Here is a 17283-nt window from a genome sequence, read left to right as displayed (position 1 = left end):
CAGGAATCCTGCCCGCTTGATCCCACCCTCCCTTTTTTTTAAGCTTCAGATTTGCTTGTTTAAAGATCACACACTTTCTGAAATGGTGGGAAGGCAATGGCAAACATATGTTTCATAGAGGCTTAACTGTCTTTAGAGCAAGATGTCGAGCAGTCACTTTCTAGGAAGTGATTTTTCCCTGCAGTGTTTATAGGCCTGACTGCCCCAGTATTGTAATGGCCATGAAAAAGTGAGAGGGTGATATGCCTTCAGGTATGAACAGCATCGGAAACACAGCCTTTTCCCTTGCTGCCCTGCATGGCAGGTCCTAGGGTGGCGGTGCTGGGGAAAGGAAGGGGAACCTACCACTTCAAAAGGGTGCCAAAGGGGGTGTTTTGATGCCAAAGCAAAGCACTGGGGCTTGCTGGACCTGGGTGTGATCCCTGGTGATGCCTGGGCAGCCTCAGGCCAGTCATCCCCTGTCTTCCTCCTGGTCTCTTGAGATCATGGAGTTCATTATGTGTATTCCCTTTGTACAGTGTTTGGAGATACCCGAGAGGGGATGGGCTGCTCCAAGTGTTTTGGAGCCAGGAGGGATCTCTGCTGCAGTGCAGGACTTCTGGTGTGCACCCCATGCCACGAACTTGGGCCCCAGAGGCTCCAGCGCCACCACATGTGCTGCTGTCCCCTCTCCCTGCTCTGTCACACAGATCCCTCGTTGCCTCTGTGCAGCAGCTAAGCCACCCCTGTAGCCTCCCAGTGAGGTTAAAGCTCTGTCGGAGGGGGAAGCTTTGCTCTGTTGGATCCCCTTCCATGTGGGGAATCACGCTCACCGACTTTCTTTGCTTCTCCAGATCACCAGCGCGGCAGAGACAGAGGCAGTCACTTCCCAGAAGCTGGTGAAGGGACACGCGTACTCGGTCACCGGAGCAGAGGAGGTAGGTACGCTTCCCCAAAGGGGTGAAAGGCAGCAAGCTTTGTGTGTAGCCATCCCCAGGCTGCGGCAATCACAACTTCATCTTCAACTTGGCAAATTCCTCAGTGTCATCCGTTTTGTTGAATCAGGTTTTGAGTCCCTTCTTTCCGAAGAAATATTGAATTAGTTGGCATGTTTCGGATAATTTCTTGGGGGTTTGACCGAAAAAAAACCCAACCCCTTTTTATCCATAAGTGCTGCTTTTTCCCAATGAGGGGTGCGGAGAGAAGCCCTGTGCAGAGGGCACACTACCCTCTGCTGGTCACCAGGCCCTTCAACACATGTCTCTCTAGCAGGCAGCATTGTACCTTAAATGCACAGCAACATGTGCAAGAGATGTGTGCCAGGCCAAAAAAAAAAAACAACCAAAAATATTGTCCCTTAAATGCCTGCTGAATAGCGCCTTTGGGCCGGGCACGGTGTTGGAACGTAAGGTGCCTGTCCAAGAGCAGGTGACTGGCGAAGGTAAGGCCAGTGCAAACAAAAGAAGCAGATCATGGCGTCCTTCCAGGTGTGTAATGGACTTTCTGCTGCTTCACCAATAATTGTTTCTGAAATACCTCTGAAACTTCAGAGTGACAGGTAGAGAGCCGTTGCCATGCTGCACTGAGGTGGACACTGCTAATGGGCAGGTCTATCTGTGTGCGTTTGGTCCTCCTCTCACAGCAAAAGCAGCGAAGAGGGAGTTTGTTGACCTTAATTTGCAAACAGGCATGACTTAGCCAGGCTTTTCCGTTGGACGTACGTACAGGCTTTGTAAGGATAGTTCATCTTGGGCGCTGGAGAATCATTTCTGTACTGTGTGCTGCTGATGCTCTGTGCAGTTTTCTTGGCTTCAGGCTCTAGAGGTGCGCCAGCTCCTTCCTCAGCTTAATGCCCTGTGTTCCCCATAAATACCGCGTGTTCCCACTGAAACTCTGTACAGCTTTGCTGGGGCTGGCCTCTGTGCACACAGAGATTGGCAGATAACGAGCCAGGGCCTCGGCACGGTGGGAGGAGGTGCTGTCATGGCAGGGCTGATGCCGCTGCACTGAGGAGCATTTGTGTGGTCAAAGGGGCTGTGGCCAGACTGAGTATCCCATCTCTTTTAATGTGTGTGGTTGAGATTATATATAGAGAGGGAGAAGAAATTAATTTGAACGTGAAAGGGCAGTTTATATATAGATGAAAAATTAGGAAAATATCCCCTTGTACCTGCTTTTTGGAAGTCCTGTAGCACCTTTACATTCCCTTTGCTTGAAATGCTATCAGAGGTAACTTTTTTTAGCAGCACAAAACAGACATTTTGGTTACCATGAGCTTTGATTGTACAAAAACCTTCTCTAGACAAGCTTGGGTGTGCAGAGCTCATTCAAAATAAGTTTGACTTCATGTCTTTTGGACCAGATAAGTGTGTATTTGTGCGTATACACTTTAGTGTTTGTGAAACACTGAGGTACTCTGTCATGTCCTTTAATTCCCATAGAAAAGGTGGAAGGGAGCTCAGTGCTGAGTCCCTGGGTAACTCTCCATACACTTCTGATCCCACCAGGTGAACTTCCGAGGAACGCTGCAGAAGCTGATCAGAATCCGAAATCCCTGGGGGGAAGTGGAGTGGACCGGAAAGTGGAACGACAAGTGAGTCGTTGGCTTGCGTGTTGCCTGTAGGCTTTTACTGCAGGGGTATGATTGTGTTTCTGCTGTCGTCTCTCTTTTCCCTACCTCAAAGTCCTCTCTAAGCCACATCTGGATGTGCTCTGAGCTGTTTAAAAGAAGCATCCCACCACTGTCATCTCCCACGTAGGCGCCACAGCATGTGGTGCCCTACATACAAGCAAACACCTGCCCTCATGTAAGGTGCAGTGATTTGGTTGATGGTTCCTACAAGCCTCTCTGTAGTTTCTGCTTCTTTAACAGCCCACGTTCATTGGTGAGCTTCTGAAAACATACTTTCTAAAAGGGCTTTAAAAATCTGTTTCTGTTGTTAGCAACAAAAGCTGGATTTTACTCACTTCTGTGGCTGGGCAGTATTTATTCTGGGTCTTGCTTTTTCTAAAATAAAGCTCCGTCTCAGCCAAGGTATTAGCACTTTCTGCAAATAAAACTCTGTTTCTGATCCTTACTTTGGATATTTACAAAGTGAGGTACTGAATATCCCAGGTCCCTGTATTTTAATCCTGCTATGGTCTGAGAGCCCTGGAACTGCTATCAGCTAGATACTGTGGACTATTGCAATTGCATGGAGCTGTAAGAAAGTAAAATTGTTGTGCCAGAACAGCTACATTAGGGTTTAACCTTTACCATACCCTGTAGCTGATGTGGGGTTGTGTTTCAGCTGCCCGAACTGGAGTGGCATTGACCCTGAGGTGCGGGAGCGGCTGACCAGGAGGCATGAAGATGGGGAATTTTGGTAAGTACCGCTGGGTTTCCATTCAGGCTGAAGGGAATGTCTTCTCTGCTTTTTTTTCCCACACAAAGTGATCTCTCCCAGTACACTGGTACAGTGTCCAGGGTAAGTGAACAAATTCACCCCAAATCCTAGCGCTAAATTGCAGCAGGAAGGAGGGAGGATAGACAAGGTGGTTGTTTAGAAAACCTGTCCATTCTAAGGAGACATTGTCTGTGGCATTGCCTCCCACAGGATGGCGTTCAACGACTTCTTGAGGCATTACTCCCGCCTGGAGATCTGCAACCTGACTCCAGACACCCTGGCAAGTGACAGGTACAAGAAGTGGAGCCTGCTGAAGCTGGATGGGAACTGGAGGCGAGGAGCCACTGCAGGGGGCTGCAGGAATTACCCAAGTAAGAGCATGCAGACACCACTCTGATGGAGGAACCCTTTATACTCGTCCACTTGTACTTTCTCTACGAGCTTTTCCTGGGAGCTGGTTAGGGGTGGCTTGTGGAGGAGGAGGAGGAGGATGTACCTGGGATATCTGGCACTGAGGTCCAAAAAGTGCAAGGGTTTGGGAAATGTGGTTCCCCAGTGAGGGTCTAGTTGTGGTTGTAGGGGCTGGGGTGGGAGTGATAGATTTCCTTCTCACAGCTCATTTTAGAAATCAGTCTTGCATCTGTCCCAGCTGACATGTATATATCGGTATATATCTCTGAGTTTGCATAAATCCAATTCCCAGACACTTTCTGGACGAATCCACAGTATTTAATCAAGCTGGAGGAAGAAGATGAGGATCCTGATGATCCTGAGGGGGGCTGCACTTTCCTCATTGGCCTCATTCAGAAGCATCGGCGGAAGCAGAGGAAGATGGGAGAGGACATGCACACCATCGGCTTTGCGATTTATGAGGCAAGTAAGGCAGTAGAGGTGCATGGGAGGAAAAGGAAAGCTCACCCTATAAATGGGCTAGGGCAGTCCTCAGACTGGGCTTTCTATCAAAACTCAGCTGGGTTGAGTCGGACACCAGCCTGCAGCAAGGAAAATTCCACTTAGATGTTTAGAAAGCTACCCTCCACCGAAACAGCAGTCAAACACAGGGATGGGTACCCAGAGAGATGATGGAATCTGCGTTCCTGGAAATGTTCAGACCTAGTCTGGGCAAGGTCCTGAGCAACATCCTTAACTTTGATGTTGGCCTTGCTTTGAGTAGGGGCTGCGACCAGATGACCTACAGAGGCCCCTTCCCACCTGCAATATTCTATGCTTCTAGATGGAGGAGAAGAAAAATTATTTAAAAATAAAATGAAATAAAACAAAAGCTTAGAAATCCAGTCTGACCATTGCTTGTCAGGCTGTGGTGAAAAGCAGCAGGATGAGAGCAACTGTGGTAGGAATGTGACTGTAACTGGGACACCTGTGCTAGCTGGGGGAGCGTGAACCCAGCAGCAGAACCAGCCACGACACCTGTTAAGACTCCTTCTGCTGAATAAAGGGTCAGAGACGTGTCTATGGTAATTCCTTACGCAGGAGATTTTGTTCAGAGCTGCAAAGCAGCATTGGTTAACTGGCAGTGAAAACAGGAATAATGGTCTCTCCTGCAGGTTGCTCTGTAACCATAGGCAATATGTCCAACTGCTTGCTTTCTCAACATCCCAGCTTTGGAAAAGCTTGTCAAAGAATCTGGTCCCTGGAGGCAAATAAGGCTTAAAGCAAAAGCTAGGTCCCCTGAACCCATAAGGAAATAAAAAAAACGCGTCATTGTCTTGCTCAGTCCCTGCCTCCTCTCCTGGTGGTGGAGAGGGGAGAGGGTGAAAGAGGAGGTTGGAAAGAAATAGTAGAGAAACTGAGTCTACTAAAAATATCACAGGGGGCAGCAGGGTAGAGGGCCAGCAGGAAGCCACGACCAGTCTGGCTGCATCTGCACCAGGCTGCCCACGCTGCCCTGGGCGAGCCCCAGCTGCCTCCAGGATGGACTTGGGAGCAGAGCCAGCGGTCAGCGTTTGGTGACGTGGGCTTAGGGCTCACCTTCACCCTTGAGCTGACTCCCAAGAATGTGAATGTACATACTAACCAGCTGGGAAAAGTAGCAGCCCTGGAGCTGCCATTCAACAAGCTAATAACTCTCTCTTTTTCTCCTTGCAGGTGCCCCCAGAGGTACGTAGCATGCGTTGGTGGTCAAGATGCAGAGTTGGGGCTGAATGGCCTTTGGGAAGAGGATTGTCCTTCACTGCAGGACAATACTGACTGTGTAGAGTCTAATGTTAGAGGTTGTTTATTCTGGAAGAGGGCTTGAGCCTGTGTTGTGTTTTCAGAGTGTCTTGGGTTGGGATAAGAGCTCTCTGTACTGCATAAACTCTCCAAAGCTGCTCTTCCACGGGTCTTCTCCCAGCCCAAACCCACACCTGCTCCCCCGGAGCACAGCTGCTTTTCTCAGGTTTGCGCAGACTTCGTGTTTGACACGCAACTCATATTCCAAGGAGGTGTTTATTTTCATTTCCCTAAGCACCGTCTTTATTGGTTTCTCTCTGTTTCTACCTGCAGGTAGCTAATAGCACACCCTGGAGATCAGAGGGGGGTGTGCCATGCGGTGATGTCTATGCAATACGAGGCCGGGCTGTAGATGCCTCTGAGCGGTTGCTCCTCAGGGGAACGAGTGAGGTTGAGCAAAATGCCCGGGTAACCTCATTACGGGGCTTGCTGTACCTGTGAGGGTGCACGCAAAGCAGCCGGGGCACCTCACGGCTCCTGAGGCTACGTTCAAACCAGCTGCTCTTACGTAAAATCGTGGTTTCATCAGGAAAGGAAATGGTGCGACCAGTTAATGAAATTTCTTACGTACCTTTTGAATGCTTTAGCAGTACTCGGTCGGCCGTTCAGTTCTCACCCTAGTGGTTCAAAAGCCTGATTTCCATAAAAGAGACTCTAGCTACAGTCCCGTGACTTTTTTTCCCCCCCGCCAAAGGTGGAATTTTATCTCCCACCACAGCGGCGGGTCTGACAGGTTTTGCATTCTTAAAAATCTGGGAGGACAGGAAGGGGCAGGTTTCTGAAGCGTGCACAGTTTCTGAGGTTTGCTTCTAGATCTGAGCCAGCCCACCTGTAAGACCCTGTGCAGAGCAGTTTCTTCTGGAAGATGTTACACTCCAAATATGCTTTTATCAGGCATAATGTTTATTTTATTTTCGGAGGCCCCCATAAGCAGAATCTCTGCCTTGAGGCAGCCTGGCCTCAAGGGCAGAGCTGAGCTGTGGTCCCCTGGTGGCACCAGCTCTGGAGACCAGAGGGACATGGGTCATAATCCACCTCATTTTAAAGAAAAATGGTCGGTGCAATAGTTTGCCAGATGTCTTCACAAACTGTTCATCAACTGCAAAACATAAGCATGACCTGAATGATTTATTGAGATATTCTGCAAAATATGCTTGCACTCACAGCTCAGGAGTACTGTGGTGGGATGTACTCAACCCCTGCATCTTCTCTCTTCTGGTTCTGTTGAATGGACATATTATTATTTTTTTTCCCATACATAGCTAATTGTCATATTTATTATATTTTTAATTTGTAAATGCAAATACATGCAAACTGTGGGTGTTTTTTCCTTCTTTCTTTGCTTTTCATAAGTTTTCTGGCCAGACGAATATTCATCTGAGCAAAAACTTTTTCCTGACCAACAAAGCAAGAGAAAAATCGAACACCTTCATCAACCTCAGAGAAGTGCGGAACCGGTTCAAGCTCCCTGCAGGAGAATACATCATCGTGCCGTCGACCTTCGAACCCAACAAGAATGGGGATTTCTGTCTGCGAGTCTTCTCTGAAAAAAATGCAAACTCCACGTACGTAGCTTTTTTGTAACCATGTAAGAGCGGTATGGGCACGCGGGTGGCCTCTGGTCCCTCTGACGGGTGTGGAAGGATGGAGCAGCCCAGGGCCTGGGGTACATCCCGCAGGGACTGTGAAGGGGGGGGATGCACGACTGCCCTGCGTGGATGGGGTGCCAGCAGTTCTTGTTTGTCTCCCAATTCCCCGTGTGCAACTGAGGAAAGTTTGAGTAAACTTAGCAGGAAGGAATGGTGATACGATAATAAAATAGTGTAACTATTACAAATTATTATTATAATTTGTCTGGGCAGACATTTTTAGTTATTGGGCTGTAGGCAGCTGGGTGGCACAGCTGAGGTTGGTCTGTGGAGGGGAGAGAGCCCCAGAGCGCGGCAGGCTGGGCTCTCCACTTGGGAGACAGAAATGCGCGTGCTTTCCGCTGTCTGGGAACAAACCGATTGCGACAATTGATACCACACCGTCGGGATCAGACTGGAAAAAAATTCAAGATACTTGCTCAACCAAATGATACCTTTGATAAAACTAAAACGGGTTTTAAAGGAACAGGCTCAAACCACACTGTGAAGCCCTGAACAAACATGAGACGTGTCCCATCTTAAAGAGAAGCGAGGCTAAGGCCTTGGGAAGGGGTGTGGGATCTTTCGTATCGAGTTCTGTAATTCAAATCAAGCAAAAACCTTCTTACTACTCTGTAATCTTTTGTTGCGTGTTTCTGCAGCAGTGAGAAAACTGGGATGTCAGTTGTATGAAGGCACGTACAGCTTTTGATGGGCCCTTAGCGGTGCTTGTGCACCGTCTGTGGGTGCGATGCTCTTACAGCAGCTGGGGGACAACATGAAACACTTCTCCCACTCTGGCACATCCGAATGACTTTGTCTTTCACTTTTGCTGTTCTAAAGGAAAAAAAGGAAAAAAGAATTATTAGGTAGAAGTTTGGTTTGCACCTGAGAGCCTGGTCCTGGGCTGAGGTCTGTAGGCAGTGGCACTAAGTGACCCAAAGGGTTATGTCTGGCCCAAAATCCTGTCTGTGACTCTGCAGGACGTTGCATAGTTTGTAATATGTTTTGAAATTCTTGTTGCCATAGCTGGCAGAACACTGCTTTCACTGACGATATGCAGTGTCTGTGGCTGATTTAATCCAGTAACGCCTGAGCTTTGAACACTCGTCATTATTCCCATAATTTAAAGAATTGCTTGAAGCAGGGCTATCAGAAAAGTGACTTGTTTTGAGTTCAATATTGATTTCTTTATTTTTCTAGGGTTATAGATGATGAAATTGAGGCCAATTTTGAAGAGGTATGTCTCAACTTAAATGTTTTAAATGGAGATAATTTTGTCATAAATAAGGGGGGTTGGAGTGCTCTGTTCCCTGTGCAGGGCAGTGTTTTGCTATAGGCATGATCAAGAACTGTTGTCCCACTTTTGGAAACAGATCTTTCAATATCCATAGTTAAATGTCCAACAAACGGAAACATCATAAGCAATAATGGAAACACGCGTTGTCCTTAATCCAGAGTGGTGAACTTGGGCTTTCCAGGTAGAGGAGATCAGGTATTCACTGCAGAGGTAACTGGAGCCATGGGAAATTCCCTGTGCTCTCCAGGAATCTGAGTGCTCTGTAGCTATAGGGGTGTTTTTGCATGCGATGTTGTTTCCATGAGTAAGTAGTGCCTCACCATATGCTTAGTCTTGCTGGAGATGTTTTGCCTACTAATGCGTCTACCACTCTGTGACTTGATTTTTTTTTTTCTTTTTTTTTTTTTCCAAGATGAGAACTTAGTTTTGCTCTCTTGTCTTTAAATGAAGACAGCTAGTCCAACAGTAGTAGTAGCAGCAGCAGCAACGATGAAGCTCTGAATTTGGGTGTGATTTTTTTTTTTTTTTTCATAAAATAAAGGATTTTTAAAAGTGGGGTTTGTTGTTTTTTTTTTTTTTTAGTAAAAGCCATTGCAAAAGTTCTTAATTCCTGCAGTGTTTGCAGTGCCAGTATTATGAGGCGCCTCTGAAAATAAAACTGAATAAAATCAAAGTAATAGCACTCTGTACCTTCAACTTTCCCATTTAAATTGTGTTTTACTAGGGGCAAGAAAATGCATTAAGTCCTTCTCAGGCAGAAAAGTTCCTCCCTTCCATATTCTCCGTTTCTTTCTTCTAGACCGAGATCAGTGAAGATGACATCGAACCCAGCTTTAAGAAGCTTTTTGGACAGCTAGCAGGAAGCGTGAGTATTTTTTTCTTTTTGGTTTTTTTTGAGGACTTACTGGTAGCATGGGTGAGTAGGTAAGAGAGGCGCGTCCCCCCAGCATGGAGTTTAATTCCTGTGCTGAGTCAGATCTTGAGCATGTGCATAATTGTGCATGCAAAAATCTGTGTAGTTACCAGTCTGCTTACACAACGGATTTGGGAGTGCTGCTGGCAAACAATCTGCTTTCTCTTTGAACTGCAGGTTTGACTTTTATCTCTGCAGGTCCCTAATTCTGTCCTTTGGGCAGAGCATTTGTTGTGGGCGCATGGGTTCCTCCGGGAGGTGATGAGGATTGGGCTGTACCTTCTCCCCACGTTGCTCTCGCCTGCCCCAGGGCTCAAGCAAACCCCGGGGCCCTGTCTGCTAACACACAGGGCAAGGCTGTGCTACTGGGACTTGCTGGTGCTCCAGGTGGCAGGGAGAGCTTACCACTTGTGCATCCATCCAAGGAAAACTTGAACTCCAAGGGATGTCTCCCAAAGCAGTCAGAGGCTGCTCATGAGATGGTGTCTGCAGCTCACAGAGAAAAACCTGTTTTCCTCTTTTCCGCAGGATGCAGAGATCTCCGCCTTTGAACTGCGAAACATCTTGAATAAAATCATGGCTAAACGTAAGTACTTTCCTCCAGCTGTGGCTTCAGCTGGCCACCAGCAGGTTTCCAGCACGACCATGGGAGCACAGAGCGCACCACTGACCTGGGCAGCGTCAAAGCCCCGGGCTCTGCCCCAGACCTGCCATGTGGCTCTCCCTGTGGCCACCGCCACGTGTTCTGTTCCTTCACGGGGCTGCAGAAGCACCAGGGCTGTGCACACAGGATGCGTGCTTTGGCAGGGCACGTATAGGTGCTTTTTATCCCAGCATCTGCCACTGGGAATTGGCTGCCAGGAAGATGGACAGATTTGATTAATGCTTGATAACAATCAAGAGAAGGCATTGCTGCTACTTTAGTATGGAGTCACTTGGGATTCAAACAGTAGCCCAGCCAATGGTCTGAGGTGTCCCAGAGGGGAGGAGGAGACACTTTGAAACTCTGGGCTGCTTTTTCTGTGAAGTGATTCAGAGCTTGGCTCCGCATTCTTTTCCTTTCCATTAAACAGTGCTTGAGAAATAAGTGTCTCTTTAATTTCCAAAGTGAAGTCTTAGCCAGGTAGCCAGAACTGTGTTGTATATCTGTGTGCAGCAGCCAGTTAGCAATGGCGTATTGCTGGTTACCAAGCTTGATTTGATGTTCTTCCCTTGCATGAAGCCCACATGGTCCACAAAAGCCCACCCTTATCTTTGCAGGCAGACAATAAGGACAGGAAAGCTTTCTCTCTGCCTCTTGCTTCTGTAGCACACCTACAAACCAGACTAACTGGGCTGTTTGCTTGGGGAAACATCACAGCTAACTTTCACCCTTCGTCTCTTCATCAGAAAATCAAAGAGGGCTGCTTATCAGTATCCATTTGCCTGCTTCAGTGCTGCATCTCTCTTATGCAAAACAAGGACCATCCTATGACCATTTGCCAAGAGCTGTGTAATTCATGCTCGTGTGTCCTCCCACCTTAAGCTCTTCCTCGCTGGCAGGTCCTGACCCCACTGACCACACCTCTAAGTGAGCAGTGCCTCCTGCTCTGCCGGATGCAAAGGAGTTGTCAGAGGTCATAAGTTGCCTCGGAGGAGGTACCTCAGCAACATCAGGCAATGGTTCCCCATCCAGCGTTTGAGGGAACTGCAGGATTATCTGTACGCAGGTATCCTGACTACAGCTCTACAGGCACCACACCCTCCACTGTCAGCACTGCATTAGGTACTTGGAAAATTCCAAAGGTTTAGGATGACAATTAACAATTCCCAGAACAGGAGGGAGGCATCCCCTGCTGCTCGCTCTTCCGGCCCAGACTGTGGCAGTGACACAGCTCTCAACCTATTGCCAGGGGAGGATTTGAAGTAGGCAGCGGATGGCCATTGAGTAACTAGTAGGTGTCTATCACAAACAAGGTAGAGCACTAAGCATGTGTTACATAGAAGCAAAAAAAAAAAAACAAACCCACACCAAAATGAAAAGGTCATCTTGCCAATTGCAGAGGAAGCCACCAATGACACAGAAACAAATAAGGGCTGAGGCGTATACGCTGGTTACATAGCTCCCGGGTGATTTAGGAAGGTGCTGTGGTACAGCGTGCAATGATAATCCTGTCTTTTGCTCTTTCTTGACAGGCCAAGATATTAAATCTGATGGCTTTAGTATTGAGACATGCAAAATAATGGTTGACCTGTTAGATGTATCCTTTAAGGCTGTTCCTGGATGATTGGCAGTGACACAGCTGGACACCTATTGCCAGGGGAGGATTTGAAGTAGGCAGCGGATGGCCATTGAGTAACTAGTAGGTGTCTATCACAAACAAGGTAGAGCACTAAGCATGTGTTACATAGAAGCAAAAAAAAAAAAACAAACCCACACCAAAATGAAAAGGTCATCTTGCCAATTGCAGAGGAAGCCACCAATGACACAGAAACAAATAAGGGCTGAGGCGTATACACTGGTTACAGAGCTCCCGGGTGATTTAGGAAGGTGCTGTGGTACAGCGTGCAATGATAATCCTGTCTTTTGCTCTTTCTTGACAGGCCAAGATATTAAATCTGATGGCTTTAGTATTGAGACATGCAAAATAATGGTTGACCTGTTAGATGTATCCTTTAAGGCTGTTCCTGGATGATGTTCTTCTGCCTGTGCTGGAGCAGGTGAGCTGCTGCCTGTGCAGTGAGGGGTCCATACTGATGTGCTAGTGACTCCTGAGGTGGAGAAGCTGCTTTTACCCTGAATAAAGATGGTAGCCCTTGCTATTGCTGCTGACCGTGGCACATGAATTCTCCCAGGCAGTGGGGAAGATCCATTTCAGACATGACGATCTGCTTTGAAGTGTTTCTGGCTGTTGGATGTTCTGGTTTAGCTGGGGACAAAGCGATATTTGTGCTGGGAAAAGGCACTTGGCTCTTGGCACGGTGTGGATTGCCCTGGCTGATAGAGTTTGAACGCACGCATCTGGGGGCATGTCACTGCTCTGTTATCTGGCTGGAGTTGGTACAGGCATTGTGAAGCCTTGAGGACTTGGCAAACAGAAGATGAGGGAAACAAATACAGGAACCAGAGACTATGCTGGATTTTAGGAGCTTTTACTCCTAAGAATAAAAGTGTAGGATGAAGGATTTAAGTCTAAGAATAGTTGTGTTCAGCTTCTCTCTGCAGTGGGCGTTGAATTGCATAGGCAGAAAAAAGGGAAAATTACCAAAACAGAGTGGTGCTCTGCTATAATTTGGTGTAAAATATGGCAGGCGGTAGGGACTCCTTAGTGGTTTTTGGGAGCAATGCCATGACCAGGTTCTTTTGTTAGCTGTTTGTGCAAGAACTTAAATTCTCCAAATAGCAGGCTTGGTTGTGGCTTTTTCTGTTTATAATGCAGACTTAGGGCTCATGCTGCTATAACTGCAGGTGTTGAACCAATGATGCAGAACAAAATTGCATTATCTCGGCTGTTTTGAAAAGAGAGAGAGTTGCCAAAGCAGGAGCAGAAGAGCTTGTGAACTGATCACAGTTTAAATGCATCGATCACCTTGTTGATTTAGAAAGACATCTCAGACAACAATTGTGTATTCAACAGGGCGAGTCCTTCAGAGAGGACTTGCATCCTTTTCTTAATTGCAATCTTTTTACTAAGTCACAACTGCCCACGTAAATAAACCCAGCACAGGGAGAGGAAACCCTTTTCCTTTCTTCCAAAGAGCTTACCTTAACTCAAAGAAGAATGACGGGAGTGGTAAACTGGGACTGAAGGAATTCCACACCCTCTGGACAAAGATTCAGAAATACCAGGTAAGACGCAGCCTTTTTGGGTGAACGTGCAATCAAATGTAGAGGTGGCTGTAGACTAGTTTGCCTCAGACAACGTGTACAATCACTGCCTAAAGCAGCAACTCCTGCTTCAGCTCATGATGCGTTTCTGTCCTTGGAGCCCCAGTGTGAGTTTAACGTCAGTATTGCTGCTTGCTTTAGTAGCGATAGTGCCGTTTTGCACAGGCGTTCAAGGAGTTCCCCAAAGTCTTTATCTGGCTCTGGCTGCTGCACTAAAAATACTTTCCAAAGCTGCTTTTAGATGAACCTGGGGATAAGTACCTAGTCCTTCAGACCTATGTTGCAAACACTCCTAAGGAATGTGCAGGCTGCATTTCGAAATGTTTGACTTCTGACGAAAGCCAAACCATGCTCTGAGTTATTGACAAGTTTTAACTTTGGGGTTTGTGTTCCGCAGAAAATTTACAGAGAAATTGATGTGGATCGATCTGGTACCATGAATTCATATGAGATGAGGAGAGCGCTGGAAAGAGCAGGTATTGGTAGTGGTCTGGCTCTTTTTAGGATTATATCAGTTTCAAGGTGGGTTGATAGATGCTCACTAGTCTCCTGTGTGTCACTTGTAAGCTGCAAAATCCTGTGTTCCCAGACCTGATGAAAGGCCTCCGTTTAATCCAGATGCTCAGCCTGGGCTTTTGTCTTTCTGTAGCAGTGTCTTGCCATGCAGGCACACTAAAAGCATCTCAAAGGAGTGATAGGTTTGCAGTTATTTTCTTTGGTGACCAGCTTTTGAAGCACATATAACTGCTACAATCTGGTCTTGTGACAGCGTACTGTCATCGTCAATGAGTCTCTCTGGGTAAATGTGGGTTTGGCATAAGCCTGTGAAAAGAGGGATGCTGTGACCCAGGGAATGGAAGTGGCTTGACCAAGGGGTGATGCTCAGAAGAGAGCTAAATGAAGAGTCAGTTTGCTACTGCAACCACTGAAAAGCGAGTAGCTGAGTTATGACAGTGATCACAGAGCCATATGATCTCCAGTTAACTTACTGCTCTTCTGGGGCCACCTTAATGGTGGCGTTCGTGCTCTCTGGAGCTTCCCCCTTCTGTCACCGCGTAAGATGAGGTAGCATTTCTTTTTGCCCCAAATTTTAGGTGCTCTGTGGAAATATAGGCCCATTTGCCCACAGAAAGCCACTGCTTCATCTCAGGTCTCAGGGGCCCAAGTCTGGCAGCCACCTCATCGCCCAGGGAAGGACCACGAGCTGGAGCAATTGGCTGTGTCCCCTGGGAAACGGGAGTACACGTGTGGGACTAGTCACAGCTCTAAATCACTCCAAGTACAGAAGGGCTGGGTGGGAGTTCCCAAAATGGACTAAATACTCTTTACTTTTGATTAAATTCACAAATTTTGCTACTTGAATTTCTGGCAGTGTGTAAGGTTGGGGTTCTTTGTTGGTTGCAGCTTTTTGCATTGTTTTTCTTCTATTTTGAATCCTTGACATTGCATCTTTAGGGTTCAAATTGAACTGCCAGTTACATCAAGTCATTGTGGCTCGTTTTGCTGATGAAGACCTCATCATTGACTTTGATAACTTTGTCCGGTGTTTGATTCGGCTGGAAACGTTGTTCAGTGAGTACATGCTTAATAACCAGACAGACTCTGTTGCTTTGTGTTTTCAAGTCCAGGATAAGTTATTCAGAAAACTTTTGTACTGGAACCAAAGCAACTTCAAAGCCGAGCTATAAATCCGGCAAACCCAGTCTGCGCGTTCCTCCTAAGTCTAGGAATAATCAGCCTTTTAGGCCAGGCTGCTGAACTGGAGCCAGTCAGTCTTTCATGGAAACAACTAAATGTTGATTTAAAACCAAAAATCAAGCTAAGTGCTTATATATTGACAGCTATTTAAAATGTTCAGTCTCGTTCTTGCACATGAGCATGCAATGACTTTAGTGTGGCCCTTCTGGTTTGGGATGTAGACTGTTGTTGAATTTTAGACTCTGGGACTAAATTCCTTTTTGATCCTGAAGCGTGAGAAAGGGGAAGGCTTTCCCATCAGTACCTATACTCATCTTTGTCTGTCATCTCTCTCCTACCACAGAAATGTTTAGAAAACTGGATACTGAGAAAACTGGAACAATAGAATTGAACCTTGTTAATGTAAGTTCATTTAGCTCTAAAACATTTGTTTTGTCTTTTTTTTTTGCGGGGGGGGGGAGGGTTTAACAGTAGAGACTGTCCTGCTCCATTCTGACTGCTTATGGCTGCTTATATGTATTTACATATGCTGGATTTGTATAGCTTGTGTGTTTATAAGCAGCCTTAAGAAAGGTTATCCTTTTTTTAAGATGTACCTACATCACATTGTATTGTCTAACAGACAACATTACTGGAATCTGATGTCACTCATCCCTTACTGGCAGTAATTTTGGCTGATATGTATGCAGGCTTCTTCCCTGCCATTTTTGTCAACAACGGGGTAAAATATAGGTGCAGTAATGACTCATGGTATTGACCATGTCTGCCCTGCAGAAAGGACTAAGTTAGGAGAAAACTCCCCTCCTACACATGTTCGACTTGCTTATTACCTGAACTCAGCTTATTTCTGGACTTAAATGAGGAATGTGCAAATCATCCCAAAACTCTTCTGACTTAGATGAGATATAAATTTAAATTGTTCAGGAAAGATCCTAAAATTACTTCTGTAACAATAGACCTTCCTCATCAGGCTAGAAATGGGAACGTACATACTTGCTACAGGTGTTCTTACTAAACTTAACCTTGGCCCATTTTCCTCTCCTCCTTTCTCTTGTTATAGTGGCTGTGCTTTACTGTCATTTGAGCCGCTGGCATCAGCTCAAGCCACCTCAAAAAGAGCAAGACCAGGTGAAGATAATCAAGCAATCATACAAGTAATATTCTAACATGGATGTGCCTTAACTTATGCATGGCAAATTTTGCACACAGTTCTAAGAAGGAAAGCAGTCTACTTCAACAGAAGACTCTGCAACCTCATTTTTATGGGTCTGACAGGCTTTATCTACTACTATATATCCTCTGTACAAAAGCTTTGATTTAGTATAAATCCTCAGTACAACTTTTAAAAATATGGCTTTGCTAATAGCTTTGTATTTAAGGTGTTTTACATGACTTCTGGCAGAAAGCTCATTATAGCTTGACAGTTTGGTTTAATAAGTGCATTTTGAATAACAGCTCCACTCCATTCTGGGTAACTGAAACTGTAAAAGGGATGGTATTGCATATCCCTAAATACAGTCCCTTGTGTGCTTTCTGTCAAGCCCCAGCATTGTTCTGGTTAAATAGGTTTTTTTTTGAAGACTTTGATTAGCAAGTACATGTTTGACCAAACTGAAGGCGAGTCTTCCCATTCTGGCCCTTGATGTGCCTCTGGCAAGAGGCTGTGATAACCAGACTCTCCCAAGAGAAAGCCCATGCTCTCAGGTGGAATCTTGATTTCCGGAATCTTATTTATCTTCCTTTGAAACATAAGAAAGCATTTAAATAAAAACAGTAGAAATAAAGTTTGCAAGACTGTTAATTCCTTCCATTTTTTCTTAGAGATAGATCATCACAGAGCATATGTAGAGCTTTCAGTGTCAGGAACAGAGTATGTTGCCTTTTAAAGGGGAAAAACAGCATTCTGGAGCTGATGGGGACTGATGGAAACCCTGGATGTGCTAATGAAATGCTAGATAGTCTGATACTTTAAAAGATTAATGCTTGAAAAGCTAAAGGCTTCCAAGAAAGGTGACTGATACTATATATCCCATACACCCAACCTATTAAAATGATGAGGCTGTGAACATGAGCAGATTGCTGCTTCCAGGAGTTCTTACTACTGCTGACGTAAGTTTACCCACCTGAGGAATTGTGTCCTCCTTCCTACAAATAATTTCCTGGATTTACGGGCACCTTTTCAGAAAGCAGTAAGGACTTACCTAGTAGGAAAACATAAGCCTGAAGGGTGAGGCACTTCACAAATACCCTTAAGGAAAGAGTTGATCCTCACTATTTAA

At 46.0% G+C, this 17283-nt stretch overlaps 1 protein-coding gene across 1 annotated transcript in view; it reads left to right on the top strand.

Moving 5' to 3' along the window:
- Window positions 1-16158, top strand: part of CAPN2 (calpain 2, (m/II) large subunit) — a 28953-nt gene extending 12795 nt beyond the window's left edge. Inside the window, exons 6-21 of the mRNA XM_009894336.1 lie at window positions 834-917; window positions 2487-2572; window positions 3270-3344; window positions 3576-3736; window positions 4069-4238; window positions 5472-5483; window positions 6951-7162; window positions 8429-8465; window positions 9325-9390; window positions 9967-10024; window positions 11614-11678; window positions 13199-13267; window positions 13704-13782; window positions 14762-14878; window positions 15348-15406; window positions 16065-16158. Of these exons, the coding sequence (XP_009892638.1) occupies window positions 834-917; window positions 2487-2572; window positions 3270-3344; window positions 3576-3736; window positions 4069-4238; window positions 5472-5483; window positions 6951-7162; window positions 8429-8465; window positions 9325-9390; window positions 9967-10024; window positions 11614-11678; window positions 13199-13267; window positions 13704-13782; window positions 14762-14878; window positions 15348-15406; window positions 16065-16088 (1374 nt within the window). The 3' untranslated portion in view covers window positions 16089-16158. The remainder of the gene's footprint in view (window positions 1-833; window positions 918-2486; window positions 2573-3269; window positions 3345-3575; window positions 3737-4068; window positions 4239-5471; window positions 5484-6950; window positions 7163-8428; window positions 8466-9324; window positions 9391-9966; window positions 10025-11613; window positions 11679-13198; window positions 13268-13703; window positions 13783-14761; window positions 14879-15347; window positions 15407-16064) is intronic.
- The last annotated feature ends 1125 nt before the right edge of the window (window positions 16159-17283 follow it).

The sequence above is a fragment of the Charadrius vociferus genome, unplaced genomic scaffold, assembly GCF_000708025.1.
Source record: "Charadrius vociferus isolate BGI_N301 unplaced genomic scaffold, ASM70802v2 scaffold261, whole genome shotgun sequence".
Lineage (NCBI taxonomy): Eukaryota > Metazoa > Chordata > Aves > Charadriiformes > Charadriidae > Charadrius > Charadrius vociferus.
This window is presented reverse-complemented; position numbering and strand designations above follow the sequence as displayed.